The sequence below is a fragment of the Pleurodeles waltl genome, chromosome 4_2, assembly GCF_031143425.1.
Source record: "Pleurodeles waltl isolate 20211129_DDA chromosome 4_2, aPleWal1.hap1.20221129, whole genome shotgun sequence".
Lineage (NCBI taxonomy): Eukaryota > Metazoa > Chordata > Amphibia > Caudata > Salamandridae > Pleurodeles > Pleurodeles waltl.
The window spans coordinates 1,006,984,262-1,007,011,726 of NC_090443.1; the positions used below are offsets into that span (position 1 = coordinate 1,006,984,262).

General features: G+C 47.2%; 1 protein-coding gene across 2 annotated transcripts in view; it reads left to right on the forward strand.

The window, feature by feature from the left end:
* Positions 1-27,465, forward strand: part of DMAP1 (DNA methyltransferase 1 associated protein 1) — a 462,196-nt gene that overhangs the window by 102,942 nt on the left and 331,789 nt on the right. For both annotated transcript variants that reach the window (XM_069232858.1, XM_069232859.1), the window contains exons 5-6: positions 2,291-2,486; positions 9,968-10,126. In XM_069232858.1, the coding sequence (XP_069088959.1) occupies positions 2,291-2,486; positions 9,968-10,126 (355 nt within the window). The remainder of the gene's footprint in view (positions 1-2,290; positions 2,487-9,967; positions 10,127-27,465) is intronic.

Consider the following 27,465-nt stretch of genomic DNA (forward strand, 5'->3'; position numbering starts at 1 on the left):
GCCTACCCTTTGCACCGGCTTGCCCCATCCCATAAATATGGTGCCCGGCAGGTGCACAGAAATGGTGCAAGCCGGCGCTAAACTTTTTGGTGCAAAGTTGCGTTAGTGTAGTTTCGCACCAAAAAGTGTAAATCAGGTCTTAAGTCTTTTTCAGTAGTAGTACATTTTAGCAAGCTTAAGAATGCTGCTGATCTTTGCAGTTTTGCTAATTCTCCCTTACTAATCTAAATTCTTATTGCACTATCAAAACAAATGGTAATTATTATTATTCCCCATTTTCCAACATAGTTATATTTTTATTGAAGTAGTAATCTATTTTGAGCCTTGACTGTGGCAGTCAGAATGAATATATATTATATTTGTAATTATACCTGCCATTATAATTGTCTGCTGATTCTGGGCCATATTACCAAAGATGATTATCTTGGTAATGGTTTATTTATATCGATGTAGGTAGCCAAGAACATTGCTTGCTAGCTCATTATATGAAAAGGCAGATCTCATTCCTGCAATCCACAAGGAAGTTTTGTCACTGTATCTGTGGATTGGTCTTGCCATCTGGCATGTGTCTCATACCATCCAGAATTTGTCTTGCTAGCAAGACTCATGCAAGTTAGGTCTGAGAAGCAATGCAGTGTGATTCAAAATTTAGCACCTAAAAAGCTGCACATCTAACCTTCTCCATGACTCAACTACTGTTTGGTTTCTGCTAGTTCCATAAACTGTGGCACTGTGGCTCTGTGGCTCTGATCAGCTTGAACCACCTCAGATTGGATCAGATAACTACATTCCTGAAACTGGACCTGGACTCCCAGAAACATTAAACTTTTATCCTTTGTTTACCAACAACCATCCATCAGCTTTCAGTGCTTTTCCGCTGGGTGCAGATGCCGCACACTGTGCTTGGTCTCACTAAGCTATCTTTGCCATGATCTGAGCAGTGGAGAAAAATACTAAGTGCACATAAAAACCTGATACTGAACGTCAAACCATTGATGTTAGTGGCTTGTGTGCTTGCTGTCCATCACATATATTTGCACTTACAGTCTAATGTTAAAAAGAATAATATACCTATTGTTCGGGATTTATTTTGCATCCAAAGGTTTTGAGGCCATCTGGTTTTTTTTTCTTTTTTTGTGGGGGTTATTTAAACTTCTGCACATTTAGCCCTTTATTTGTGTATGTCATTTTATGTGCGGAATGGGAGAGTCGCATCTGCCCCCAAGCAAGATGTGACTTCTCCCCTAATTTTGCTGTGAAGACTCGGGCGAACGAGGAGTCCTTAGTGACTACTACTGTGGTATTTAAGCTCCTCAGACCAGTGTTAGATGATGGTACCTACAGTGGATATTAACCATTAATCTCGGGCTATTGTCTGGAGAGAGAAACAACTAGAAATGTGGTGTGAATCAGAAATCCCTTGGAGTGTCGCACACAGACTTATTGTATTTATTTTTCTAATTCTGTTTATTAGGCTTTTGAGAACTTGACAGAACAGCAGTATCTCACCACTGTATAAGGGATTGCGTGGAAAGTACATAATCAATAATTGGGGAGTGCGCTGAAATAATTGCGTTAATTAGCCCATTTCTCCCCACATCAGAGATCAGCAACTCAGAATGATATATAATAATGTATTCCATGTCAATAGGCTCAAGTTTTCATTTCCCCATTAATGCACCAGCCCCAAATCGAGGAAGCAGTAGTGGCCTTTATCTGGGGGAATTGTGGTCCTCTACACTCTGCCCAGACAGCTTTCACTGAGGACACCTCCTACCCATGTAGAGTAAGGTAGGTCCTGAGGGACACTGAGTTGTCTTTGGGTTTAGATTTAATCACAATCAAATCACAGGATGCATCAAGTTGTTCCTGACAAGACACTGCATCTCAATGCCAGTCTTGACAAACAGGCTTCTTTGCATATCGGTGGGGAGCATGGACAGGGCTCTCTGGAGACATTCATATATATCGGGAGTATCAATACATACAGCTAAAATTTTGGAGTTGTAATCCAGAAAAGGGCTGGGAAATACATTACATTGCAAATGTGAGGTGTAATCTTAGGAAAAACGTTAACAGGAGAAAATAAACTACATACTACTTTTGAGCAGTTCTGGTGGAAGTGAAAACTGCAACATAATTAAAACATGGATTGGAATTGTTTCAAGATATATGGTAGCATGTGTAAAGACAAAGCTTAACACTAAGTGAACTCGCCAGTGCTATAATTTACAACTTTTGTAAAATGTATGAATATGTTTGAATCTCCATTTAACTTTTTAAATTACAGGGATGCCCCTCCACTGCTGCCGAGTGATACCACACAAGGATACCGCACAGTGAAGGCGAAGCTGGGCTGCAAAAAGGTCCGTCCCTGGAAGTGGATGCCCTTCGCCAACCCAGCCAGGAAGGACGGGGCCCTGTTCTACCACTGGAGGCGTGCTGTGGAAGAAGGCAAGGACTACCCCTTTGCTAGATTCAATAAGGTAAGTGAGTGTAAGGAATAATTTGACTAACAAAGCACTGCCTGGAATTGGCCCTCCTGGTCTGCCTGGCCTGGTGAACCAGCAAACACAATCCTCTGCTAGATGTGATTGAATGTTTTTTTTCTTTTTTTTTAATGAAATGCAAAGGGGCAGGTCTGTGACTGCAGGTTGAGCCTTTTCTGTGACTTATTTCAGCTCGAGTGATTGCTTGTCTATCTTTCTATTGCTTGGAGCAACAGTGTCAGGCCTAAAGGGAAGGTGTTTATGAAGGTTTTGAAAAAATCCCCCGTAAAGTGTTCTGGCTCACCAAAGTCTTATGAGACGTCAGTTAATTTGTGGCTTTTTTGACTTCCGTTTTCTTCAGCGGGCTCTCCCAACTCTTTCTTCCCTTTTGTTAGTTAACTTAGGGTAATATAGCATTGTGTGTGACTGAAGTTCTCACTTCTGTAGTTTGAATAGAATTCTATATGGAGAGCTCCTGTTCTTCTGTCGTCAAGCGTGAAGTGTCCTGCAAGCATCCTAACTGACACTCTTCTTTCTCTATTTTGTTTAATGCCCTTGCCAATAGTGTATGAGCTTTGTTTCAAAATTCGTACAGTCTCTGGTGCAGGGACAGGAGGGTTATCTTGAACCTATATATGAGGAGCATATTTATGTGCCCCCTTATCTTTGTGACTTAACACACTTCTGCCCCTTTTCCTGCCTGCATATGTCTATCTTCTGACACCTTAAGATCTATTTCCAACTAAGTCTCACTGAAAGCCATATTTTCCTTATCGGTCGCTAGTGGGTCAGAAATGACGCAATAAATAAGCCGCTAACCAGCCTAGCATCATTTTATGATGCATTAGCACCCAAAAATGACTCCTGTCTCAGTAAAGACAGGAGTCATGCCCACCACCCCAGTGGCCAGCACAGGGGATCATTGTCCCCTGGATAAGGCCATAAGACCCAGTGCCAGGCAGGGGGCCCTGTGTAAGGCCCCCAATGGCACATAAAAAAAAATACTTACCTATACTTACCCAGGATGGGTCCCTCATCCTGTGGTGTCCTTCTGGTGTGGGTGGGGTTGTTCCTGGGGCATGGGGTGGGCATCTCTGGGCTGGTCATGGAAATGGGTCCACAGGTACCCTAACACTTGGTCTAACCCAGCTGTTAAATAATGGAGCTAAGTAGGCTTAGCGCCATTATTGGGTCCGCCTACTCCGTGTGCGTCGTTTCTGCGCCGGAGGTTAAATAAGGCAACCTTTATCTTGGCTGTCCACTTCAGGCTGCCCACCATAGGGGTGTGTCCAGCCTGGTAGTGCAACACACCTCATGACTATCTAATTTCCCACCTGTCCGGGTGCCAAATGGGCCTCAGGGCAGGGGGTTGCATTTCCTAAGTCTGGGGGAACCCAGGTTGCATATCAAAGGCGGCAGAAGCTTTGAAGCCTCTGGCCTTAGTATGCAGGTTCATTAGCCATCCTGCTGGAGGAGGTGATGGTACCTCCTGCCAAGTGGGGATTGTTCCTGACCTCTTGGGAGCATGGGCTGTCTCCTGCAGGGGGACAGAAATGCACCTGGTGGCAGGGTGAAAGAATCCAGTCAACCATCACACTGGAAGACTAGTGAAGTTTCAGGGGGCACCTCTAAGGTGGGTGCAGGTCACAATAAATCTAGTACTGGCATCGATACAGATTTATTAAGACAAGGTGTTTGATACCAAATACCATATGTTTCAGTAAAGCCATCATGTAGCTGGGGAGCTCGTACTGACCAGTTCCCAGTACATACACTTAAGATGGCTTCCCCTGTCACTTGTACCATCTAGTAATTGAACTAGACAACACAGGAGAATATCTGCTCATGCAGCTATGCCCTCACATGTATTTTAATGCACCCTGGCTTGGGGCTGCAAGGCCTGATGTAGGGGTGACTTACATATATTACCTGCAGTGATTATAGCATGGCACACAGTAAGTGTGCTATGTTGTGTTTTCACTCATGGTTTGCATTATAATATGCAGTCTGCAACGGCAGCTTGCATGCAGTTTGTGTGTGGGTCCCTTAGGGCGGCATAAGGCATGCTACAGCCCTTAGGGACCCTCTTTAGTATCCATGCCATAAGTTCCAGGGGTACCATTTACTAGGGCCTTACGGGTGCCCTTGCTAATAGGGGTACCATTTACTTGGGAGTTACAGGGGTGCTAAAGTGCACGCTGGTTGGGTTACAATTAGGCTATTACTTGTTTTAGGGGAAAGAGGACTGGCACTGAGGTCTGGCACACAGGCCTCGGTGCACTAGCAGAGTTGAAAACCAGAATTTAGTAGTAAAAAATGTGGCACAAGTATGGGGACCACTGCAACAAAATTCCAGTTTCTTTTAGTCCTGTTTTATTCGCCTCTCATTTTTCATTAATCTTCTCTCTTAGCCCCTTATAAAGCACATTGCTATACAGATACATCAATTTAGGAATGCCATACTTAAATATACAGCTTATGAATTTTTGTTTTGTTTGTTGTATACTTAATCAAGAACTGCTCTATGTAAAGTGTCTGTCACACATTGGGTCATTTCTGCAATGTATAAAAACACACTGACAGCTAAATTAAATATTAACTGTGTTCCCCCAACTCACCACTTTCTTGTGTCCAAGCAGTGTTACGGATCATAACAGAAGTATGGCTGACAAAAAAGTGTAGGCCGTGCCCATTTCTAAGAACCTTTCTGGAAAAAGGTTCAACATTCAGTCAAATAGTTTTAGACAACTACTATGGAATGTCCTCTTCACTTGAAAAAAGTAATCAGAAGTCTCACCATTGAGCACTAATTTGCTTTCGGTCATTTCAGTAAGTAGTTTCCAGAAATGAAGGTACTCCAGAAGAATGCTCACGAGGAAGGTGCCCTCTGCCGTCAGCAATTGTTGACATTATCTTACAGCTTTTTCTGACAGTGACAGACATCAAACTTTCATTGTGTTCCTTCTCATGCTGAAATCCCAGATTTCAGTTTGAGTGGGCTCTAGGCATGGTTACTCCTCAGTAAAGATATTTACTTTTCTCAAGCAATAAAAGGTAAATGGGTTTCAGTATATTTTAATGTGTGTGACAAATGGAGGTACTAGCACTTAACACAGCCAAGTGACTCTGCAGTGCCAAAAATGGCTACTAGTATTTTGGTTGGATTCTGGGTGACTGCATGTTGTGGAACAGTAAGGTGGTATCTCATCTTTGCTTGCTTCCCATGGATGTTCGCGAACGTGGTTTCTCGCTTTCTATGCAGTCCTTGTGAAGCTGCCTCAACTCTAGCAACTTCTCTGCAGCAGGATTTTAAAGTAGTCTACTTCTTTAAAGGAACTGTAATGCAATAGCTTGTTTTTTTTATATTGGAAGCCCGTGAGAACTTCATAGAGTAAAAATTATGCATTACATTGTCTGACAGGAGAAACTAATCTATTTGCTCAGCTTCATCCTGTAATACATGTGCCATTGAATATTTCTGGACCAAGTCACTCAAGGCGTAGGGGTTTTCTACAGAAACTTTACACCAGCTTTACCACTTCCTACAGGACGGTTTTGCTTTTACTTGTATTGAATGAGCAGAAGCAGCTTTCTTTTAAATACACAGGTAAGGATGACCCAGGTACCAATATATCCTCTTCTATGGCATGTGTAACATAAAGTTGCAGAAGTTCCTAGGAAACTAGGGCTGCTTCTGCTGTTGTCCCCCAGAGGAGGTGGATGAAGATGAAGGCTGCTGGACTGGCCCTCTAGCTCTACCCCTGCCCCGCCCTCTAAAGGCACGATAGGGCAGATTGGCAGGTTGCTGGGCCATGTATTGGGACCTCCGAAAGGCAGAACCACGTGCAAACCCCCTGAACCTGCGAAAATGTCTATAAGATGTAGCAGTAGCAGTCTGTAAGCCCAAAGACTTAGCTGTTGCCCGACTGTCCTTAAACCTTTCAAGGGCAGAATCCACCTTCTCTCCAAACAGCTTTTCACCATCGAATGGCAGATCTAACAAGGTGGAATGAACGTCTGAGGAAAACCCAGAGGACCTTAACCAGGCGTGCCTCCTAGTAGCCACAGATGTCCCCATGGCCCTGGCTACCGAATCAGACGTGTCTAGGCCAGACTGTATAATCTGTTGTGCAGCCGCCTGCGCATCTGTAAAAAAAGACCCAAAGGACCTTTCTATGCCTCCTCGCTACTGCCCTGTTCACTGCAGGAGTCGTAACCGGCTTCCTCCACAAATCCAATATAGGCTCAGTCAAAGCCTCATTGAAGGGCAGCAAAGGATCCGCGCTGGACGCAGAAAGGTGCAACACCTCAGTGAGCAGGTTGGTTTTCACCTCCGTTACAGACAAGGGCAAGTTCAGAAACTCTGCTGCTTTCCTGACCACTTTATGGAAGGATGCTGCCTCCTCTGTAAACTCCCCCGGAGAGGCAATGTCCCACTCCGGGGAAGTATCCAGGCCGCTTGCAGTGGCCAGACCTTGGAACTCATCAGAAGGATCAATTTCGCCCTCCTCCAACTGCCTGTACTCTTCCTCTTCTAGAAGTCGTAAGGCCTTTCTACGAGACCGAAGGTGTGTTTCCAAAGTCGGCGTCGATAATGAATCCATCGACGTCGAAGACTTCGAATCACGGTAAGGTACAGGAAGAGATGGGTGACTCTTGGCATTACCCGGCGCCGACACGGACTCCAACGATGTCCTCCGCGGAGTCGGCTGACAGGAAGGCGATGGGGCCGGCCGCGATGGGGCCGGCCGGGAAGGAGACATCATAGACGTCGAATGGCACGGCGATGGTGTCGTCTGACGCGATGGTGGAGCCACCGACCTAGTTGGTGAAGTTCTCCCCCGAGGAGACATCCTCGGTGCCGATCCGACACCCTCAGCAGGGCAAAAAGGCATAAATGGAGCCGCCTTATACAGCGCCGGAGAGCCCAAATCAAATGCCAATGGCCCCGTGGGACCCACCGGTGCAGGAGCCATGGACTGAAAAACGGCATACATTGCTTTAAAAAATGCAGCCGGATCCGCCCCTGGAGCCGGGAAAGCAGGGTATTGCCGAGTAGATGACTGTCCTTGAACCTGCTGTACATCCGGCTCCTGCGATGCTGGCGAAAACTGAGGACTATGATAAGTAACCTCAAAGGCCGGCGATAACTCAGGACTCCTGGGCTGAGGCGTCACAGTAGGGCTCATCTCCCATGTCTTTTGGCGTTGAGAAGACGGTGACCTCGATCGGCTCCACTCAGACCGGTGCCGTGAATCATGATGACGCCGCTTCTTTGGTGAAGCATGGGAGGAATCCTTCTTATGGCCCTTCTTCTTCGCTTTCGCCAGAAAAAGCTTCGCCTCTCGCTCTTTTATAGCCTTAGGGTTCATACTCTGGCACGACGAACACCCTTTAACGTCATGCTCAGAACTAAGGCACCAAATACAATCCGAATGTGGATCGGTCACTGACATCCGACCTCCACATTCCCTACATGGCTTAAAACCGGACTTCTTTGAAGGAGACCTTGTAACCACCAAAGCACAACAGTAATCAACGAGCCAGGAAGAAAAAACGTTGGCGTCGAAGGCACGGAAAAAGGGAAAACTGACGTCAGCACGCCGACGAGGACCTCTTATTGGCACAGTGACGTCAGACGGAGGCACGTGGAGCTGTGCCATTAAGACGTCCTCGTCGACGTGGACAGCTAGGAAGTAGACTTTCCGTCGGATGCTGGTGCAAGGACGAATTCATAAGGTGAGGAATCCACAGGTAGCTAGTGTATCCACCAGAAAAAGCGTTACCGAAGGTAATTAACTTGTTCTTCTGGACCAAGTCACTCAAGGCGTAGGGGTTTTCTACAGAAACTTTACACCAGCTTTACCACTTCCTAGAGGAAGGTTTTTCTTTTACTATTATTGCATGAGCAGAAGCAGCTTTCTTTTAAATACACAGGTGAGGATGACCCAGGTACCAATATATCCTCTTCTATGGCATGTGTAACATAAAGTTGCAGAAGTTTCAGAAAATTTTTAATCTTGAGTCTGTTAATAACCAGACGGGTGTCAAGTCCTGGGATCGCTTCCAGTGTGTTCTTGTGGCCATACTTGCTCTGTTCTATTATCAAGCTACTTTTGGGAAGAAACAGGTGCATTGTATTGGTTTAAATGTGTTGCCTGGTAACTATCTGATTGAATTTTGTGTACATGCTCTTTGTCTGCTGGTTTAATGCATATTACTGGAAGCAACTCAAAAGAAATACTGGAAGCCTGGGGAAGGTATTTACGACCAATGGTTTATTCTGTAAAGTAGGACAGCTTCTACTTCTGGAACTGTATGGAGGTCGTATTCATGGTCTACACATTAAAAATGTGCATCGTCCTAGCAGGTACTGGCGGGCAATAATAGGCACCCTGAGGAAGTGATGGGCTACCAGTTTGTGTTAGAACTGAAAATACAGTTGGAAATTAGGGACAAATGGGTGGCCCACATTACACCAGAACGCTTATTGGTGTGAGCTTGTTCATGGTTACAAGAGAAATCGCCAAATATTGGTGTGCGCCACTGGCCCCCACTGAGAGCAAGTTGACCAATGGGCTGATGTTTTATGTCATAACTGAAGAAAGGGGTTATTGGGCCAGAGGAAGTAAAAACTTTAAAAAAATAAAATGCAAATCAAAAATTGGGAATGATGGTAGGACTACTCGGTGTCACATGATGTATGGAACAGTGCTCAGTGTTTTATATTGTGTATCTCCTTTTTACTGGAACTTTTAACTTTTATAACGCCTAATTTGTTCTGTAAATTACACTGTACAATTTGCGTACAATACGGTGTTCTGCACTGTACCTTTGGTGGTTTTTATGTTGAAACTAATAGTAAGTTTATAAAAATGACCACAAAATATGAGTTAAATTGTGCCTCTGGGCCGCTGTTAAAATAATTCACCCCCTTTTCTTTCTCACCTACATTCTCTTTTGCTATTCCCCCTCTATCTTCTTGTCTGTCTTTTCTTCCTTTCTCCTTCTCCTCAAATCCTCTCCCTCCACTGGTTTTCCCCATCTCTTTCCTCTCTCCGTCTGCCCTCCCTTCCTCTCGCTCATCTTTTTTACTTTCCATCTTTTTCATCTTCCTTTTTCTATCTTCTTCTGGTTCCCTGTTAATCACTTCTTCTCCCCATTTACTTCATTTAACCATTTCCTTACTTTCTTATGCTCTCCATCAATCTCGTGCTCCCTCTCTGTTCCTCTTTTTCGTTCCCCTCTCATTTGCTTGTATCTTCTCTTTTCCTCACTCCCTTGTTTTGTTCCATTTCATATACTCTGTTTTTCTCCTGTTCTTCCCTTTCTCTCCTGTTTTTCCTTCTTTCTTTTCTCTTTTACATCCCATCTCACCATCTCCATTTCCTTTCTCCATTTTTTGTCAGTTCTCACTTTCATTTCTTTCTCATCTCATCATTTCTCTTGCTTCTTCTCTCCCTGCCATGCATTGGCAGACTGTGCAGATACCGGTTTATTCGGAGCAGGAGTACCAACTGTACCTGCATGATGACGGCTGGACCAAGGCAGAGACGGATCATCTCTTTGACCTCTGCAGAAGGTTCGACCTCCGCTTCATTGTAATCCATGACCGCTATGATCACCAGCAGTTTAAGGTGAGTGAGCCATAGGGCTAGGTGTGGGAATGCTCTGCTTTGGGGCGTAGCAGGTTGTGAAATTGCTTGCTTGTTTTGTTTTACCTATTAAGTTGATTTCATAGCAAAATTACTTTCTTGCTTTTGAATGCAATCTTAGGATTTTGCATAATTCAGATAAAACTCTAAATTGTTGGACCATTTTTGCCATCTGAAAGCTTTCTAATTGTACTCCTGATGTATCTGGACATGTTCATTTTCCTGGACTGTGTTATGAAAGAAATTGCCAGGAAGTCAGCTATGCCTAGGCTTGCTTAGTGGCCAGCACAGATGAATCCAGATGATTGTGGAAAACTGTATCTCCCTACCTGATTTATGGCACCCGATATCAGAGCACACTGTTAGAATGTGTTTCTCAAAGAATGTCAGTGCAGGAGTCCAAAAGTGTAGGATGTTGGCTTAGTATATACTATTTCAAAGTAAGAAATAGTGTGCACAGAGTCCAAGGGTTCCCCTTAGAGGTAAGATAGTGGCAAAAAGAGATAATTCTAATGCTTTATTTTGTGGTAGTGTGGTCGAGCAGTAGGCTTATCAGAGGTAGACACAAGCAGACACAGAAAGTACACCCTCAGCGGCACAGGGGCGGCCGGGTGCAGAGTGCAAACAGGCGTCTGGTTTCTAATAGTAATCAATGGGGAGACCCGGGGGTCTCTTCAACGATGCAGGCAGGCGCGGGGGGGGCTTCTCGGGGTAGCCACCACTTGGGCTAGGCAGAGGGTCGCCTGGGGGTCGCTCCTGCACTAGAGTTTGGTTCCTTCAGATCCTGGGGGCTGCGGTGCAGTGCTGGTTCCAGGCATCGGGTTCCTTGTTACAGGCAGTCGTGGTCAGGGGGAGTGTAGGAAGTTGGCTCTGTATGCACTATTTCAAAGTAAGGAATAGTATGCACAGAGTCCAAGGGTTCCCCTTAGAGGTAAGATAGTGGCAAAAAGAGATAATACTAATGCTCTATTTTGTGGTAGTGTGGTCGAGCAGTAGGCTTATCAAAGGAGTAGTGTTAAGCATTTGTTGTAGACACACAAGCAATAAATGAGGAACACACACTCAGAGACAATTCCAGGCCAATAGGTTTTTGTATAGAAAAATATATTTTCTTAGTTTATTTTAAGAACCACAGGTTCAAATTTTACATGTAATACTTTAAATGAAAGGTATTGCAGGTAGGTACTTTAGGAACTTTGAATAATCACAATAGCATATATACTTTTAAAATAAATCACATATAGCTATTTTAAAACTAGACAGTGCAATTTTCACAGTTCCTAGGGGGAGTAAGAGTTTGTTAGTTCTTGCAGGTAAGTAAACCACCTACGGGGTTCAAGTTTGGGTCCAAGGTAGCCCACCGTTGGGGGTTCAGAGCAACCCCAAAGTTACCACACCAGCAGCTCAGGGCCGGTCAGGTGCAGAGTTCAAAGTGGTGCCCAAAACGCATATGCTTCAATGGAGAAGGGGGTGCCCCGGTTCCAGTCTGCTAGCAGGTAAGTACCCGCGTCTTCGGAGGGCAGACCAGGGGGGTTTTGTAGGGCACCGGGGTGGACACAAGTTAGCACAGGAAGTACACCCTCAGCAGCACGGGGGCAGCCGGGTTGTTTCTGCATTATCTGAGACCTTCAAGAACAACCAGAAAAAAGTGTCCGTTATAATCCTAGGAGTTCATTTTACCCAAGACGTATACATTATACGTTGAATTCGTTTAGGTTTTACTCTCCAAGTGCTAAAGAACATCTCACTCACATTTTCTTTCTTTCTTTTTTTTTTTTTTTTTGATAAATACGTTTTTAACATTTAACATATAGTTGGCTGCAGTTGTCATCTTATGTTTTGTGGCTATGGGCCTTGGATATTCTCATAGTACACAGCGATGCCAGCTTCCCCTTCTTCCCTTGTCCTTCCTTGTTGGAGTTTGAGTTACTAAATACACGCTACACAAAGTAAATGAGTCTGGTCGTCAGCCAAAGAAAATGTCAATGCTCGCAATGATCTGGAGCAGTACAAATTTGGTAGTCTGCATGTGATTCCTAAGGGTTCCATTTCTGTTAGTGTGTCATCTTCTTTATTGCCAGTGTCACCCAAATCTTTCTTGCTGAGTTGCCACTGGTAGTATATTTTTTCTAGTTGGTCGCAATTTGCTCGTACACTGCTTGGAGTATATGGGCAAATAAATAACAGTTTCTTGTGAGGCCTCCTTTAGAGTGATGCATTTGGCATAGGAAACCCCAAGACCCTTCTTGAATTGCTTAGCATTCCCTTCAACAAAACTTTCAGGACAAGACATGACCATCACAGTACTTCCTGTCTATGCACACCTTTTCTCTAAAATGTACAGTCTGTATTCCGGAACATATGTTGTAATTCATGCTGTGTCTTATACCATTTACACATTATCTTGTGCTGAGTCTCCTTATTCTGCACACCCTGTGCATATTTCAGACGAATATGTCACAATTACTCCCATTGTTTTATTGTTATTCATCCCCCCCCCCTTATTGCTTTTTATATGTTTGTTAGAAGTACTTTTGTGGATTCATAAGAGGAAATCAACTTCTCAGACTACTCAAGAGAGAAGACCATGGTTGGTTAGCCTTTCTAAATCTACACAGTATGCCCTTTTTGTTTGGCTGCTTGAACACAGTGCCCTTTTCGTTTAAGCTTTGAACAATGTATATTTTCCTTAGGGGTTGGTTTGAGTCGTTATTAAGTCCACCACCAAGCATGTATCGAAGCATGCATTTAAAGCAGTTTGGAAATACCTGGAGATAGTATGTTTGCCGTAGGTTAGGAGAAGAACCATCACCAGAAACACGCTGTTATTGCAGCACTCCATAAAGTTCATATGTAGGAAGTTGGCTCTGTATGTGCTAGGAGTAGTGTTAAGCATTTGTTGTACATACACACAGGCAATAAATGAGGAACACATACTCCGAGACAAATCCAGCCAATAGGTTTTGTTATAGAAAAATATCTTTTCTTAGTTTATTTTAAGAACCACAGGTTCAAATTTTACATGTAATATCTCATTTGAAAGGTATTGCAGGTAAGTACTCTAGGAACTTTGAATCATTTCATTTGCATGTATACCTTTTACATAAAACACAATAAGCTGTTTTAAAAGTGGACACTTAGTGCAATTTTCACAGTTCCTGGGGGAGGTAAGTTATTGTTAGTTTTACCAGGTAAGTAAGTCACTTACAGGTTTCAGTTTTTGGTCCAAGGTAGCCCACCGTTGGGGGTTCAGAGCAACCCCAAAGTTATCACACCAGCAGCTCAGGGCCGGTCAGGTGCAAAGGTCAAAGAGGTGCCCAAAACACATAGGCTTCAATGGAGAGAAGGGGGTGCCCCGGTTCCAGTCTGCCAGCAGGTAAGTACCCGCGTCTTCGGAGGGCAGACCAGGGGGGTTTTGTAGGGCACCGGGGGGGACACAAGTCCACACAGAAAGTACACCCTCAGCAGCGCGGGGGCGGCCGGGTGCAGTGTGCAAACACGCGTCGGGTTTACAATGGTTTTCAATGAGAGATCAAGGGATCTCTTCAGTGTCGCAGGCAGGCAAGGGGGGGCTCCTCGGGGTAGCCACCACCTGGGCAAGGGAGAGGGCCTCCTGGGGGTCACTCCTGCACAGAAGTTCCATTCCTTTAGGTGCTGGGGGCTGCGGGTGCAGGGTCTTTTCCAGCCGTCGGGAAATGGAGTTCAGACAGTCGCGGTCAGGGGGAGCCTGGGGATTCCCTCTGCAGGCGTCGCTGTGAGGGTTCAGGGGGGGACAACTTTGGTTACTCACAGTCGTAGAGTCGCCGGAGGGTCCTCCCTGAAGCGTTGTTTCTCCACCAGTCGAGTCTGGGTCGCCGGGTGCAGTGTTGCAAGTCTCACGCTTCTTGCGGGGAGTTGCAGGGGTCTTTAAATCTGCTCCTTGTAACAAAGTTGCAGTTCTTTTGGAGCAGTGCCGCTGTCCTCGGGAGTTTCTTGTCTTTTTCGAAGCAGGGCAGTCCTCAGAGGATTCAGAGGTCGCTGGTCCCTTGAAAAACGTCGCTGGAGCAGGTTTCTTTGGAAGGCAGGAGACAGGCCGGTAAGTCTGGGGCCAAGGCAGTTGGTGTCTTCTGGTCTTCCTCTGCAGGGGTTTTTCAGCTCAGCAGTCCTTCTTCTTGTTAGTTGCAGGAATCTAAATTCTAAGGTTCAGGGAAGCCCTTAAATACTAAATTTAAGGGCGTGTTTAGGTCTGGGGGGTTAGTAGCCAATGGCTACTAGCCCTGAGGGTGAGTACACCCTCTTTGTGCCTCCTCCCAAGGGGAGGGGGTCACATCCCTAATCCTATTGGGGGAATCCTCCATCTGCAAGATGGAGGATTTCTAAAAGTTAGAGTCACTTCAGCTCAGGACACCTTAGGGGCTGTCCTGACTGGTCAGTGACTCCTCCTTGTTGTTTTCTTTGTTTCCTCCAGCCTTGCCGCCAAAAGTGGGGGCCGTGGCCGGAGGGGGCGGGCAACTCCACTAAGCTGGAGTGCCCTGCTGGGCTGTGACAAAGGGGTGAGCCTTTGAGGCTCACCGCCAGGTGTTACAGCTCCTGCCTGGGGGAGGTGTTAGCATCTCCACCCAGTGCAGGCTTTGTTACTGGCCTCAGAGTGACAAAGGCACTCTCCCCATGGGGCCAGCCACATGTCTCTAGTGTGGCAGGCGGCTGGAACCAGTCAGCCTACACAGATAGTCGGTTAGGTTTCAGGGGGCACCTCTAAGGTGCCCTCTGGGGTGTATTTTACCATAAAATGTACACTGGCATCAGTGTGCATTTATTGTGCTGAGAAGTTTGATACCAAACTTCCCAGTTTTCAGTGTAGCCATTATGGTGCTGTGGAGTTCGTGTTTGACAGACTCCCAGACCATATACTCTTATGGCTACCCTGCACTTACAATGTCTAAGGTTTTGCTTAGACACTGTAGGGGCACAGTGCTCATGCACTGGTGCCCTCACCTAGGGTATAGTGCACCCTGCCTTAGGGCTGTAAGGCCTGCTAGAGGGGTGTCTTACCTATAATGCATAGGCAGTGAGAGGCTGGCATGGCACCCTGAGGGGAGTGCCATGTCGACTTACTCATTTTGTTCTCACTAGCACACACAAGCTGGTAAGCAGTGTGTCTGTGCTGAGTGAGGGGTCTCTAGGGTGGCATAAGACATGCTGCAGCCCTTAGAGACCTTCCCTGGCATCAGGGCCCTTGGTACCAGGGGTACCAGTTACAAGGGACTTATCTGGATGCCAGGGTGTGCCAATTGTGGAATCAAAAGTACAGGTTGGGGAAAGAACACTGGTGCTGGGGCCTGGTTAGCAGGCCTCAGCACACTTTCAATTCAAAACATAGCATCAGCAAAGGCAAAAAGTCAGGGGGTAACCATGCCAAGGAGGCATTTCCTTACATCATATATAAACTTAAGTCTGCATATTCTTAGTTCCTTAGTGCATCTTCTTGCCAAGGCTATATGTCACAAGGACAACCACAGAAATATCGACCTATAAATATATCAACTCCAGAAGATCAATTTGTACTATCTTGTCAAAGTAGATGACAATGAAGGGTAGATTAATAATTTTAATATTACAGATACTTACCACGAAAGTATAGTGCAATTTGATGATTTATTTCTCTTGTGGTTTCTCCACAGTTTAACTTAGGAATGGTTGTATGTTGTAGAGAATAAACAGGTTTTTTGGTTGAATGTGATAGCAGCCACTGTCATGGCTAAAACCCATCAATCATAGTGTGAAATCATGTGTCCTACCTGGGCAACTCTGATTGGATACTGTTGCAGAGAGCTTGAACACTTAACTCTGCTTTCATAAACACAGTATCCTTGTCCACAGATTATTTGATGTGCTTAGATTGTTAATTAATCGCAACCTAAGTGCACTGACGTCAGTCCTTTCTTTCCGCACGTTCGTATGTGGATCTGGAGCTAGCTCCTAACTTTTTCTCATTAGTTGATAAGTGTTTTTAACGTCAACATTATTTTCCACTGTACAACAGAACTTGTTCCCTTCTAAGATGACAGGGTTTATTCCTTGAAGTAACTGTCGCAAACAGGCATCTGTGAGAGATCCCCATAGGGTATTCGGGTTTGGGCACAATTCCAACTGGTGCAAAGAGTGCCCACATGCTCCCAAAGGCAACTTAGGATTGAGAAGCCAAGATGTATGTCACGAATCCCAGCAGAGATTGCATATGTCCTATACAAAATGTTGTGCTCAGACCCTTTCCTACTCTCGGGGCTGCTCCAGAGACAAGTCTTCTTCATGGTTTAAGCCTTCAAGTAAGTCAAAATTGAAAAACAAACATAAGATGTCCAAGCTAGTTTAGTTGCAGCCTCATCGCTCTCTTTCTGAAAAGTCGGGAGGACATTAAGATATCTCCCAGTGCCTTACTGAGGAGCTGATTCCGCAGATGATCCTGATTCCATCAGCAGTGCGCTAACCGGTTGAAGCTTTCAAGGAAGCCATGTTGCCAATCTTTGGCACATTGCTGGCTCACTCTGGTGCAGCTTTCAACTCATAGAATCCATGGAGAACCCCCCCATCAGGTTACCTTCAGCGGGTTCTCCCTCTGTGTTGGCTGTGCCTCCTGAACCTGCTTTCAATTCAGCTCTGACTTTAGAGCAGACTATATGTTCAGAACCACGTTCTGAGCTGTTGCCGCAGATGCCAGAAGCGGACACTGAGCCCATTGTCCTATTCAACTTGAAGTGGACCTGTCTCAACCTCAATTGAGGTTATATCCTGGGACAGTCCTGACACGACCCGACCGTGTTCAGTCAGACAAAACAGCACCTTCGCTTAGGAGCCGCCTTCCAGAGCGCCACAACTTTTCAGACTCTGACCAAAGCCTTTGGCAGTGCTGAAGATTGGGATGAATTTCTCCCACAGTACTTACACAATTTCTGTCTGGACCTAAAAAAGGCCAGTGGACTGGATACTTCCCCTGACATCCGGCTGGGTTCTGGCCCATGTTACCTCAGTGGAAGAGACGGGTCCATTTTCTATCGTCATCACTCAGGCAGCTGAATTCCTGAACTTACACTTGCTGTCAGTTTAAGTAAAAACCAGAGTACTCGCAGACGTTCTGCAGCCAGGGCAGACCTTGTATGAGCACTTACTGTCTTTCAGTGAAGCCCTGACTGATACCCTCCTAGGTGCCTGGGCTAAACCTTGTTACTACTCACCAGTGTATAGACTGGTAACGCATTGCTACAGACCTGCCCCAGGCGACCCTGCTTTTTTAACGCACCACCTTACTAGAGAGAGCCTAATGGTTCTTGCTTCCATTTGCATGATTGTAGGAAGTTGGCTCTGTATGCACTATTTCAAAGTAAGGAATAGTATGCACAGAGTCCAAGGGTTCCCCTTAGAGGTAAGATAGTGTCAAAAAGAGATAATACTAATGCTCTATTTTGTGGTAGTGTGGTCGAGCAGTAGGCTTATCAAAGGAGTAGTGTTAAGCATTTGTTGTACATACACACAGGCAATAAATGAGGAACACACACTCAGACAAATCTAGCCAATAGGTTTTGTTATAGAAAAATATATTTTCTTAGTTTATTTTAAGAACCACAGGTTCAAATTCTACATGTAATATCTCATTTGAAAGGTATTGCAGGTAAGTACTTTAGGAACTTTGAATAATTACAGTAGCATATATACTTTTTACATAAAACACAAATAGCTGTTTTAAAAGTGGACACATAGTGCTATTTTCACAGTTCCTGGGGGAGGTAAAGTATTGTTAGTTTTTGCAGGTAAGTAACCCACCTACAGGGTTCAGTTCTGGGTCCAAGGTAGCCCACCGTTGGGGGTTCAGAGCAACCCCAAAGTCACCACACCAGCAGCTCAGGGCCGGTCAGGTGCAGAGGTCAAAGAGGTGCCCAAAACACATAGGCTTCAATGAGAGAAGGGGGTGCCCCGGTTCCGGTCTGCCAGCAGGTAAGTACCCGCGTCTTCGGAGGGCAGACCAGGGGGGTTTTGTAGGGCACCGGGGGGGGACACAAGTCCACACAAAAAGTACACCCTCAGCAGCGCAGGGGCGGCCGGGTGCAGTGTGTAAACAAGCGTCGGGTTCTCTGTAGGTTTCAATGGGAGACCAAGGGGTCTCTTCAGCGGTGCAGGCAAGCAAGGGGGGGGCTCCTCGGGGTAGCCACCACCTGGCCAAGGGAGAGGGCCTCCTGGGGGTCACTCCTGCACAGAAGCTCCGTTCCTTCAGGTGCTGGGGGCTGCGGGTGCAGGGTCTTTTCCAGCCGTCGGGATTTTAGAGTCAGGCAGTCGCGGTCAGGGGGAGCCTCGGGATTCCCTCTGCAGACGTCGCTGTGGGGGCTCAGGGGGGACAACTTTGGTTACTCACGGTCTTGGAGTCGCTGGAGGGTCCTCCCTGAGGTGTTGGTTCTCCACCAGTCGAGTCGGGGTCGCCGGGTGCAGTGTTGCAAGTCTCACGCTTCTTGCGGGGATTTGCAGGGGTCTTTAAATCTGCTCCTCTGTAACAAAGTTGCAGTCTTTTTGGAGCAGTGCCGCTGTCCTCTGGAGTTTCTTGTCTTTCTTGAAACAGGGCAGTCCTCTGAGGATTCAGAGGTCGCTGGTCCTTGGGAAAGCGTCGCTGGATCAGGTTTCTTTGGAAGGCAGGAGACAGGCCGGTAGGACTGGGGCCAAAGCATTTGGTGTCTTCTTTCTTCTTCTGCAGGGGTTTTCAGCTCAGCAGTCCTCTTCTTCTAGTAAGTTGCAGGAATCTAAATCTTTAGGTTCAGGGAAGCCCTTTAATACTAAATTTAAGGGCGTGTTTAGGTCTGGGGGGTTAGTAGCCAATGGCTACTAGCCCTGAGGGTGGGTACACCCTCTTTGTGCCTCCTCCCAAGGGGAGGGGGTCACAATCCTATCCCTATTGGGGGAATCCTCCATCTGCAAGATGGAGGATTTCTAAAAGTTAGTCATTTCAGCTCAGGACACCTTAGGGGCTGTCCTGACTGGCCAGTGACTCCTCCTTGTTATTCTCATTATTTCCTCCGGCCTTGCCGCCAAAAGTGGGGGCCGTGGCCGGAGGGGGCGGGCAACTCCACTAGCTGGAGTGTCCTGCAGTGCTGGAACAAAGGGGTGAGCCTTTGAGGCTCACCGCCAGGTGTTACAGCTCCTGCCTGGGGGAGGTGTTAGCATCTCCACCCAGTGCAGGCTTTGTTACTGTCCTCAGAGTGACAAAGGCACTCTCCCCATGGGGCCAGCAACATGTCTCTAGTGTGGCAGGCTGCTGGAACCAGTCAGCCTACACAGATAGTTGGATACAGTTTCAGGGGGCACCTCTAAGGTGCCCTCTGGGGTGTGTTTCACAATAAAATGTACACTGGCATCAGTGTGCATTTATTGTGCTGAGAAGTTTGATATCAAATGTAAGGAAATGCCTCCTTGGCATGGTTGCCCCCTGACTTTTTGCCTTTGCTGATGCTATGTTTACAATTGAAAGTGTGCTGAGGCCTGCTAACCAGGCCCCAGCACCAGTGTTCTTTCCCTAACCTGTACTTTTGTATCCACAATTGGCAGACCCTGGCATCCAGATAAGTCCCTTGTAACTGGTACTTCTAGTACCAAGGGCCCTGATGCCAAGGAATGTCTCTAAGGGCTGCAGCATGTCTTATGCCACCCTGGAGACCTCTCACTCAGCACAGACACACTGCTTGCCAGCTTGTGTGTGCTAGTGAGAACAAAACGAGTAAGTCGACATGGCACTCCCCTCAGGGTGCCATGCCAGCCTCTCACTGCCTATGCAAGTATAGGTCAGCCACCCCTCTAGCAGGCCTTACAGCCCTAAGGCAGGGTGCACTATACCATAGGTGAGGCTACCAGTGCATGAGCATGGTACCCCTACAGTGTCTAAACAAAACCTTAGACATTGTAAGTGCAGGGTAGCCATAAAAGTATATGGTCTGGGAGTCTGTCAAACACGAACTCCACAGCACCATAATGGCTACACTGAAAACTGGGAAGTTTGGTATCAAACGTCTCATCACAATAAATGCACACTGATGCCAGTGTACATTTTATTGTAAAATACACCACAGAGGGCACCTTAGAGGTGCCCCCTGAAACTTAACCGACTGTCTGTGTAGGCTGACTAGTTCCAGCAGCCTGCCACACTAGAGACATGTTGCTGGTCCCATGGGGAGAGTGCCTTTGTCACTCTGAGGCCAGTAACAAAGCCTGCACTGGGTGGAGATGCTAACACCTCCCCCAGGCAGGAGCTGTAACACCTGGCGGTGAGCCTCAAAGGCTCACCCCTTTGTCACAGCCCAGCAGGGCACTCCAGCTTAGTGGAGTTGCCCGCCCCCTCCGGCCACGGCCCCCACTTTTGGCAGCAAGGCTGGAGGGAACAAAGAAAGCAACAAGGAGTCGTCACTGGCCAGTCAGGACAGCCCCTAAGGTGTCCTGAGCTGAAGTGACTAACTTTTAGAAATCCTCCATCTTGCAGATGGAGGATTCCCCCAATAGGGTTAGGATTGTGACCCCCTCCCCTTGGGAGGAGGCACAAAGAGGGTGTACCCACCCTCAGGGCTAGTAGCCATTGGCTACTAACCCCCCAGACCTAAACACGCCCTTAAATTTAGTATTTAAGGGCTACCCTGAACCCTAGAAAATTAGATTCCTGCAACAACAAGAAGAAGGACTGCCTAGCTGAAAACCCCTGCAGAGGAAGACCAGAAGACAACAACTGCCTTGGCTCCAGAAACTCACCGGCCTGTCTCCTGCCTTCCAAAGAACTCTGCTCCAGCGACGCCTTCCAAAGGGACCAGCGACCTCTGAATCCTCTGAGGACTGCCCTGCTTCGACGACGACAAGAAACTGCCGAGGACAGCGGACCTGCTCCAAAAAGACTGCAACTTTGTTTCAAGAAGCAGCTTTAAAGAACCCTGCAACTCCCCGCAAGAAGCGTGAGACTTGCAACACTGCACCCGGCGACCCCGACTCGGCTGATGGAGAACCAACACCTCAGGGAGGACCCCCGGACTACTCTACGACTGTGAGTACCAAAACCTGTCCCCCCTGAGCCCCCACAGCTCCGCCTGCAGAGGGAATCCCGAGGCTTCCCCTGACCGCGACTCTCTGAAACCTAAGTCCCGACGCCTGGAAAAGACCCTGCACCCGCAGCCCCCAGGACCTGAAGGACCGGACTTTCACTGCAGAAGTGACCCCCAGGAGTCCCTCTCCCTTGCCCAAGTGGAGGTTTCCCCGCGGAAGCCCCCCCTTGCCTGCCTGCAGCGCTGAAGAGATCCCTTGATCTCTCATTGACTAACATTGCGAACCCGACGCTTGTTCTAACACTGCACCCGGCCGCCCCCGCGCCGCTGAGGGTGAAATTTCTGTGTGGGCTTGTGTCCCCCCCGGTGCCCTACAAAACCCCCCTGGTCTGCCCTCCGAAGACGCGGGTACTTACCTGCAAGCAGACCGGAACCTGGGCACCCCCTTCTCTCCATTATAGCCTATGCGTTTTGGGCACCACTTTGAACTCTGCACCTGACCGGCCCTGAGCTGCTGGTGTGGTAACTTTGGGGTTGCTCTGAACCCCCAACGGTGGGCTACCTTGGACCAAGAACTGAACCCTGTAAGTGTCTTACTTACCTGGTAAAACTAACAAAAACTTACCTCCCCCAGGAACTGTGAAAATTGCACTGTGTCCACTTTTAAAATAGCTATTTGTGAATAACTTGAAAAGTATACATGCAATTGAAATGATTCAAAGTTCCTAATGTACTTACCTGCAATACCTTTCAAACAAGATATTACATGTTAAATTTGAACCTGTGGTTCTTAAAATAAACTAAGAAAAGATATTTTTCTATAACAAAACCTATTGGCTGGATTTGTCTCTGAGTGTGTGTACCTCATTTATTGTCTATGTGTATGTACAACAAATGCTTAACACTACTCCTTTGATAAGCCTACTGCTCGACCACACTACCACAAAATAGAGCATTAGTATTATCTATTTTTACCACTATTTTACCTCTAAGGGGAACCTTTGGACTCTGTGCATGCTATTCCTTACTTTGAAATAGCACATACAGAGCCAACTTCCTACATTGGTGGATCAGCGGTGGGGTACAAGACTTTGCATTTGCTGGACTACTCAGCCAATACCTGATCACACGACAAATTCCAAAATTGTCATTAGAAATTGATTTTTGCAATTTGAAAAGTTTTCTAAATTCTTTAAAGTCCTGCTAGGGCCTTGTGTTAGTCCCTGTTAGCATTTCTTTTTAGAGTTTAAAAGTTTGTAAAAGTTTGAATTAGATTCTAGAACCAGTTTTAGATTCTTAAAAAGTATTCCAACTTTTAGAAGCAAAATGTCTAGCACAGATGTGGCTGTGGTGGAACTCGACACCACACCTTACCTCCATCTACAGATGAGAGAGCGAAGGTCACTCTGTAAACTAAAGAAAATAGCAATGGGCCCCAAACCTACCAAAGTACAGCTCCTGGAGCTTTTGGCAGAGTTTGAAAAGGCCAACCCCTCTGAGGGTGGCAACTCAGAGGATGAAGATAGTGACTTGGAGGGAAATTCCCCCCCTCCAGTCCTACTTAGGGAGAGCAGGGCTACTCAAGCCCTGACTCCACAAATAATAGTCAGAGATGCTGGTTCCCTCACAGGAGGGACCAACAACTCTGAAATCACTGAGGATAACTCCAGTGAAGAGGACATCCAGTTAGCCAGGATGGCCAAAAGATTGGCTTTGGAAAGACAGATCCTAGCCATAGAGAGGGTGTAGGAAGTTGGCTCTGTATGTGCTATTTCAAAGTAAGGAATAGCATGCACAGAGTCCAAGGGTTCCCCTTAGAGGTAAAATAGTGGTAAAAATAGATAATACTAATGCTCTATTTTGTGGTAGTGTGGTCGAGCAGTAGGCTTATCCAAGGAGTAGTGTTAAGCATTTGTTGTACATACACATAGACAATAAATGAGGTACACACACTCAGAGACAAATCCAGCCAATAGGTTTTGTTATAGAAAAATATCTTTTCTTAGTTTATTTTAAGAACCACAGGGTCAAATTCTACATGTAATATCTCATTCGAAAGGTATTGCAGGTAAGTACTTTAGGAACTTTAAAGCATAAAAATTGCATGTATACTTTACAAGTTATTGACAAATAGCTGTTTTAAAAGTGGACACTTAGTACAATTTTCACAGTTCCTAGGGGAGGTAAGTATTTGTTAGGTTAACCAGGTAAGTAAGACACTTACAGGGCTTAGTTCTTGGTCCAAGGTAGCCCACCGTTGGGGGTTCAGAGCAACCCCAAAGTCACCACACCACCAGCTCAGGGCCGGTCAGGTGCAGAGTTCAAAGTGGTGCCCAAAACACATAGGCTAGAATGGAGAGAAGGGGGTGCCCCGGTTCCGGTCTGCTTGCAGGTAAGTACCCGCGTCTTCGGAGGGCAGACCAGGGGGGTTTTGTAGGGCACCGGGGGGGACACAAGTCCACACAGAAATTTCACCCTCAGCAGCGCGGGGGCGGCCGGGTGCAGTGTAGGAACAGGCGTCGGGTTCGCAATGTTAGTCTATGAGAGATCTCGGGATCTCTTCAGCGCTGCAGGCAGGCAAGGGGGGGATTCCTCGGGGAAACCTCCACTTGGGTAAGGGAGAGGGACTCCTGGGGGTCACTTCTCCAGTGAAAGTCCGGTCCTTCAGGTCCTGGGGGCTGCGGGTGCAGGGTCTCTCCCAGGCGTCGGGACTTTAGGTTCAAAGAGTCGCGGTCAGGGGAAGCCTCGGGATTCCCTCTGCAGGCGGCGCTGTGGGGGCTCAGGGGGGACAGGTTTTGGTACTCACAGTATCAGAGTAGTCCTGGGGTCCCTCCTGAGGTGTCGGATCTCCACCAGCCGAGTCGGGGTCGCCGGGTGCAGTGTTGCAAGTCTCACGCTTCTTGCGGGGAGCTTGCAGGGTTCTTTAAAGCTGCTGGAAACAAAGTTGCAGCTTTTCTTGGAGCAGGTCCGCTGTCCTCGGGAGTTTCTTGTCTTTTCGAAGCAGGGGCAGTCCTCAGAGGATGTCGAGGTCGCTGGTCCCTTTGGAAGGCGTCGCTGGAGCAGGATCTTTGGAAGGCAGGAGACAGGCCGGTGAGTTTCTGGAGCCAAGGCAGTTGTCGTCTTCTGGTCTTCCGCTGCAGGGGTTTTCAGCTAGGCAGTCCTTCTTCTTGTAGTTGCAGGAATCTAATTTTCTAGGGTTCAGGGTAGCCCTTAAATACTAAATTTAAGGGCGTGTTTAGGTCTGGGGGGTTAGTAGCCAATGGCTACTAGCCCTGAGGGTGGGTACACCCTCTTTGTGCCTCCTCCCAAGGGGAGGGGGTCACAATCCTAACCCTATTGGGGGAATCCTCCATCTGCAAGATGGAGGATTTCTAAAAGTCAGAGTCACCTCAGCTCAGGACACCTTAGGGGCTGTCCTGACTGGCCAGTGACTCCTCCTTGTTTTTCTCATTATCTTCTCCGGCCTTGCCGCCAAAAGTGGGGCCTGGCCGGAGGGGGCGGGCAACTCCACTAGCTGGAGTGTCCTGCTGGGTTGGCACAAAGGAGGTGAGCCTTTGAGGCTCACCGCCAGGTGTGACAATTCCTGCCTGGGAGAGGTGTTAGCATCTCCACCCAGTGCAGGCTTTGTTACTGGCCTCAGAGTGACAAAGGCACTCTCCCCATGGGGCCAGCAACATGTCTCGGTTTGTGGCAGGCTGCTAAAACTAGTCAGCCTACACAGATAGTCGGTTAAGTTTCAGGGGGCACCTCTAAGGTGCCCTCTGTGGTGTATTTTACAATAAAATGTACACTGGCATCAGTGTGCATTTATTGTGCTGAGAAGTTTGATACCAAACTTCCCAGTTTTCAGTGTAGCCATTATGGTGCTGTGGAGTTCGTGTTTGACAGACTCCCAGACCATATACTCTTATGGCTACCCTGCACTTACAATGTCTAAGGTTTTGTTTAGACACTGTAGGGGTACCATGCTCATGCACTGGTACCCTCACCTATGGTATAGTGCACCCTGCCTTAGGGCTGTAAGGCCTGCTAGAGGGGTGTCTTACCTATACTGCATAGGCAGTGAGAGGCTGGCATGGCACCCTGAGGGGAGTGCCATGTCGACTTACTCGTTTTGTCCTCACTAGCACACACAAGCTGGCAAGCAGGGTGTGTGTGCTGAGTGAGAGGTCTCCAGGGTGGCATAAGACATGCTGCAGCCCTTAGAGACCTTCCTTGGCATCAGGGCCCTTGGTACTAGAAGTACCAGTTACAAGGGACTTATCTGGATGCCAGGGTCTGCCAATTGTGGATACAAAAGTACAGGTTAGGGAAAGAACACTGGTGCTGGGGCCTGGTTAGCAGGCCTCAGCACACTTTCAATTGTAAACATAGCATCAGCAAAGGCAAAAAGTCAGGGGGCAACCATGCCAAGGAGGCATTTCCTTACACAACCCCCCCCCCCCCAAACGAAAGAGGATGAGACTAACCTTTCCCAAGAGAGTCTTCATTTTCTAAGTGGAAGAACCTGGAAAGGCCATCTGCATTGGCATGGGCAGTCCCAGGTCTGTGTTCCACTATAAAGTCCATTCCCTGTAGGGAGATGGACCACCTCAACAGTTTAGGATTTTCACCTTTCATTTGCATCAGCCATTTGAGAGGTCTGTGGTCAGTTTGAACTAGGAAGTGAGTCCCAAAGAGGTATGGTCTCAGCTTCTTCAGGGACCAAACCACAGCAAAGGCCTCCCTCTCAATGGCACTCCAACGCTGCTCCCTGGGGAGTAACCTCCTGCTAATGAAAGCAACAGGCTGGTCAAGGCCATCATCATTTGTTTGGGACAAAACTGCCCCTATCCCATGTTCAGAGGCATCAGTCTGCACAATGAACTGCTTAGAATAATCTGGAGCTTTTAGAACTGGTGCTGAGCACATTGCTTGTTTCAGGGTGTCAAAGGCCTGTTGGCATTCCACAGTCCAGTTCACTTTCTTGGGCATTTTCTTGGAGGTGAGTTCAGTGAGGGCTGTCACAATGGATCCATATCCCTTCACAAACCTCCTGTAATACCCAGTCAAGCCAAGGAATGCCCTGACTTGAGTCTGGGTTTTTGGAGCTACCCAGTCCAGAATAGTCTGGATCTTGGGTTGGAGTGGCTGAACTTGGCCTCCACCTACAAGGTGTCCCAAGTAAACCACAGTTCCCTGCCCTATCTGGCATTTGGATGCCTTGATAGAGAGGCCTGCAGATTGCAGAGCCTTCAAAACCTTCTTCAGGTGGACCAGGTGATCCTGCCAGGTGGAGCTAAAGACAGCAATATCATCAAGATAAGCTGTGCTAAAGGACTCCAAACCAGCAAGGACTTGATTCACCAACCTTTGGAAGGTGGCAGGGGCATTCTTTAAACCAAAGGGCATAACAGTAAACTGATAATGCCCATCAGGTGTGGAGAATGCTGTCTTTTCTTTTGCTCCAGGTGCCATTTTTATTTGCCAGTACCCTGCTGTCAAGTCAAAGGTACTTAGGAATTTGGCAGCACCTAATTTATCAATGAGCTCATCAGCCCTTGGAATTGGATGGGCATCTGTCTTGGTGACAGAATTGAGCCCTCTGTAGTCCACACAAAACCTCATCTCTTTCTTTCCATCTTTGGTGTGAGGTTTGGGGACTAAGACCACTGGGCTAGCCCAGGGGCTGTCAGAGCGCTCAATTACTCCCAATTCCAGCATCTTGTGGACTTCCACCTTGATGCTTTCTTTAACGTGGTCAGATTGTCTAAAGATTTTGTTCTTGACAGGCATGCTGTCTCCTGTGTCCACATCATGGGTACACAGGTGTGTCTGACCAGGGGTTAAGGAGAAGAGTTCAGGAAACTGTTGTAGGACTCTCCTACAATCAGCTTGCTGTTGGCCAGAGAGGGTGTCTGAGTAGATCACTCCATCTACTGTGCCATCTTTTGGGTCTGATGACAGAAGATCAGGGAGAGGTTCACTCTCTGCCTCCTGATCCTCATCTGTTACCATCAACAGATTCACATCAGCCCTGTCATGGAAGAGCTTAAGGCGGTTCACATGGATCACCCTCTTGGGGCTCCTGCTTGTGCCCAGGTCCACCAAGTAGGTGACCTGACTCTTCCTCTCTAGTACTGGGTAAGGGCCACTCCATTTGTCCTGGAGTGCCCTGGGAGCCACAGGCTCCAGAACCCAGACTTTCTGCCCTGGTTGGAACTCAACCAGTGCAGCCTTTTGGTCATACCAAAACTTCTGGAGCTGTTGGCTGGCCTCAAGGTTTTTGGTTGCCTTTTCCATGTA